This window comes from Tupaia chinensis, unplaced genomic scaffold (genome assembly GCF_000334495.1).
Source record: "Tupaia chinensis unplaced genomic scaffold, TupChi_1.0 Scaffold000438_1, whole genome shotgun sequence".
Lineage (NCBI taxonomy): Eukaryota > Metazoa > Chordata > Mammalia > Scandentia > Tupaiidae > Tupaia > Tupaia belangeri.
Window position 1 is genome coordinate 765,477 of NW_006159943.1, and position 4,249 is coordinate 769,725.

The 4,249-nt window shown below is 55.4% G+C and overlaps 1 protein-coding gene across 1 annotated transcript in view; it reads left to right on the forward strand.

Moving 5' to 3' along the window:
* The window catches only part of RHBG (Rh family B glycoprotein), a 19,566-nt gene that overhangs the window by 1,602 nt on the left and 13,715 nt on the right, over window positions 1–4,249 (forward strand). The window contains exon 2 of the mRNA XM_006155185.2: window positions 324–864. Coding sequence (XP_006155247.1) covers window positions 678–864 — 187 coding nt within the window. The 5' untranslated portion in view covers window positions 324–677. The remainder of the gene's footprint in view (window positions 1–323; window positions 865–4,249) is intronic.

Consider the following 4,249-nt stretch of genomic DNA (forward strand, 5'->3'; position numbering starts at 1 on the left):
GTGGTCCCTGCCCGGCCTGCCGTGCTGTGGCGGGGTTCAGATTGGGGGTGAGGGGTGGAGGAGGCTTGGAGCGGAGTAAGGGCCTCCTCTGCTGAGGCTCAGACACCCCCAGCCTGGTTAATCATCAATGTTTGGAAAGTGATCTGTTTATCTCCTGCATCTCTGCTTTCTCAGTAGGGAAAAGATTAATTCATTCCCTCTCTCTCTCTCTCTCTCTCTCTCTAACTCTGAAGGGGCCAGGAGGGGCCTTTAAGGACCGCTTATTTCTTGGGGACATGAACATGATGTATGAGGGTACAGGTTTCTTCCCCATCCCTCACCAGGTCCTAGGGCTGTGCCCCACCAGGGCAGATCACGCGGAGCCTTTGCAAGGACCTGTCCCAACCAGAACAGCGCCGGGATCAGCTGGGCCATGAGGGACAGCACGTGGGGCCACCCCTGCCCGCCCCAGTGCTTGCCCCAGTCCTTGCCCCACCTCAGGCCGCGAGCCCAGCCTCTTCCATACGCCCTTGCCACCCTCCCAGCCAGGCCCTGAGCAAGTGTGAGCGGAGCCTCTGCGTGGGCGGGGCCTAGCTCGGGTGAAACCTGCCCGGCTTGCCCGCCCAGGGAGTGTCCGCCACGCGCTGCGCTGCAAGAGCTGGAGCCCGACCCTGAGCCCGGGACTCACTGCCCATCCCATGGCCGGACCTCCCCGCCGCGCTGCGGGCGGGCGCCTGCAGCTGCCGCTGCTGTGCCTCCTCCTCCAGGGCGCCACTGCCATCCTCTTTGCCGTCTTTGTCCGTTACAACCACGAAACCGACGCTGCCCTCTGGCACTGGGGCAACCACAGTAACGCCGACAATGAATTTTACTTTCGTTACCCAAGTGAGTGCGGGTGAGGGCGCGCGGGAAGCAGAGACCCCGAGTTCTCTGGTGTCTTGGGAGGAGGCACGTGGGTTTCCGATCTGCCCCTAGGTAGGCAGCCCTCTCGCTCTGCCATGAAGGGGCCAGGATTTGCAAATAACGCCTGTAATTGGTGTCTGCCATGTCCAGACGTGTGCGGAGGGCGGCACGTGCGTTGGCTCACTTAGCCTATGAGAGCGGCAGAGGTGGGGAAGCCTAGCCTCTGGGCGGTTGGAAGTGGGGACATGGGATTCAAACCTAGATCCTAGCCCCAGCTTGAAATACTCCCTTGTGTCACCTCCCGGTCTGCCTAATTGGGCTTGCTGGGCTCTTCCAGACACCTTACCTTTCCCTGGCCCCTATCCTGAGCACAGGAAGAGAATCGTGCTGGGCAGGGAGACAGGGAGGGCTGCTAGGGGCGGCATTAGGCACGACACCCTCTCACCTGCAGGCAGCCCAGACTTTGGAGACTCAGGCATTTCTTCCCCAGTCCCCCAGAACTGGTCCTTCCAGAGTCAGAGAGAAAACTGTGCAAGCACTTACCAGCTCAGTGGAGCGGCAGCCCCCAGGCCTGAGAGGAGGCCTGAAAGGAGGCCTGGCAGTGGCCTCAGTTCATTTCAAGGAGGACGAGGCTCAGTCTCAGAGAGGTTGGGACTTGCTCACGATGGCCCATCAGGTAGGACCCCGTATCCTGAGAACCTTGGACCACAGGTGATCTGCCCACTGACAGGGTCGAGGGGGTGATTACGCCCCCGATGGAGACAGGGCCTCTCCCTCAAGGTTTGGGGGCCCTGCCTTGTAACTCAAGCCCTGGGCAACTGGAACCGAGAACATCAGACCATCCAGACTTCACACAAAAGCCTCGGTTTTCCCCATCTGAGCAATGGGAAGGATACCTTTTTTTTTTAGAGGTTTTTGCTATAGGGCGCCGCATGCGCTCGCCAGACAGACAGAGAGAGACGGAGAGATAGAAAACGAAAAATCACCCCTCAGGGCGGATGGCCACGCCGCAATCCCTTCTCCTCCATTCTCCTCTCGGGATCTTGGGCACACACGCACACGCACCCGGCGTGAGTTTTAAGCCACCGGGTCCGGGATGCGAACCGCGGTCGACTATGTGGGAGTTCAGCGACATAGCCATTACGCTAACTGCTGATCCCAAGGATACCTATTTAAAGGAGATCCATTCAAACAAGGCCTAGAGTGTGAGTCTCCTATAAAACATGCCAAGTTGTTATTACTATACTTTCTGTATGACGAGCTGGTGGCAGGCTGCTCCCAGTTCACACTCTCCCAGCCCCAACTGAATGAAACTTGCAATGTCAAGGTTATAAGGAATGGAGACTCAGAGCTGGGTGAGGAACGCCAGACCCCAGCCACCCCAGGCAGGAGGGCAACAGGATCACCTCCCTCTGTTTGTCCCTGGCTCTGGCTGGAAAAGATGAGCCATGAAACTGGGATGGAAGTCAGAGTCTATCTTCAATTATAAAAAGTAAATTAAGGAACCAGCAGATGGCATAATGGTTACATCACTGGACTCCCACATAGTTGACTGTGGTTTGAAAAAAAACTCATGCTGGGTGCGTGTGCATGCCCAAAATCCCAAGAGGAGAATGGAGAAGGGATTGCGGTGTGGCCATCCTCCAGGGGGGCGATTTCTTGGTTTCTGTCTCTCTATCCCTCTCTATCTCTCCAGCAAGTGCACGAGACCTATAGCAAAAATCTCTCTCTAAAAAAAAAAAGTAAATTGACTTGGGTCAGCCAGTGGCATAGTGGTTAAAGCAGCTGGATCTTGCATGGCCAACAGTGTGGTTCAAGTCCCAGATCCTGTAGCTTGAAAAACACATCAAGACCATGTGCATGCGTACCCCAAATCCCTAAAGGAGAATGGAGGAGAAGGGACTGTGACATGGCCATCCCCCGAGGGGGTGCTCTCTCACTTTCTGTCATTTTTACCCTACTTTCTGTATGAAGAGCTGGGATGATTGGCTCTTGAGTTACGTGTTTGCCCTGAGACACAGGGAATGGGATGGGGGGGGGGCGTCCAGAGGCTGAGAGATTAAATTCTGGTCTGGGGGTCTCACTTGGCTGGTAGCATGAACCTCTCACTTGCTTTTCCCGAGGACTTCTCTTGGGTCTTGGAGGTCTGTTTCACAAAGCCCTCCATCAAGTCCAACCTCTCGTCCTTCTGCTGCAATGAAGGCTCTCCTCAGGACCAGCAGTTAGCGTCATGGCTATGTTGCTGGACTCCCATGTAGTTGAACGCTGTTCGAGTCCTGGACCCGGTGGCTTAAACATGCCAGGCGCGTGTGTGTGTGTGCCCAAGATCCCGAGAGGAGAATGGAGAAGAAGGGATTGTGGCGTGGCCATCCCCCCTGGGGGGAGATTTCTCGCTTTCTGTCTCTCTGTCTCTCTCTGTCTTTCTGGCGAGCACACGTGCCCGATAGCAAAAACGTCTCCAAAAACAGAAAAACAACAACCAAAAAAGGCTCCCCTCAAACACATGGGCAGTGATCTTCAAAAAGTTCATGGGAAATATGCATTACGAAGAAACTATGTGTGGATTTCAAAAATTTTTGCACCAAACTAAACTTGTACTTTAATTCCATTTTCCATTAACTTTTTTTTTTCTCTTCTCAATTGCCAGATAGTGTGTGCACTTAATGGAGAGAGATACAGAGAGAGATAGAGAGAGAGAGAGAAAGCACCTCCCAATGGGATACAGCCATGCCACCATTCCTTCTCCACTTGTCCACCCTGTCAGGACTCCAGACAGGCTCACACATGTACCTGGTGCCCCTCCCAAGCTGCCGCGGCCAGGACTCAAACCACGGTCAGCCATGTGGGACCTGGCTTCCTTAACCACCAGGCTATGGGGCCAGCCCTCCACAAACCCGTTGAATCCCCACACAGCGTTCCATCCCTGGGTCACAGTAGCAGGGTGAGCCGTGGAACTCCTACCTCTTTTTCTGCCCTGGGTTCCATCCTGGTGGACTTAGACCCTGCTGCGGGAAGGCTGGGGGAGGGAACTGAGGTCCTTGAAGCCTGGGGCTTTGATCAGCCGGGCCCTCACCTGCCCCTGTGTCAGGTGGAAGGGGTCAGGGCCAGGGGGAGGTGTAGCACCACCCTTTGACTAGGGAGATGAAAGGGGATTGTGCAGCTGTGCAGCTGTTGAGCATGAGGCAAGAGAGGGAAAATGAGAAAGAGGGAGCGGGCCAGGGCTTGGCGGCCAGGGCTAACTTGAGAGTGTTAAGAAGAAACTCTGCATTGGGACCAGCAGTTGGCATAATGGCTATGTCGCTGGACTCTCACGTAGTCGATTGCAGTTTGAGTCCCAGACCCAGTGGCTTAAACTCACACCGGGTGC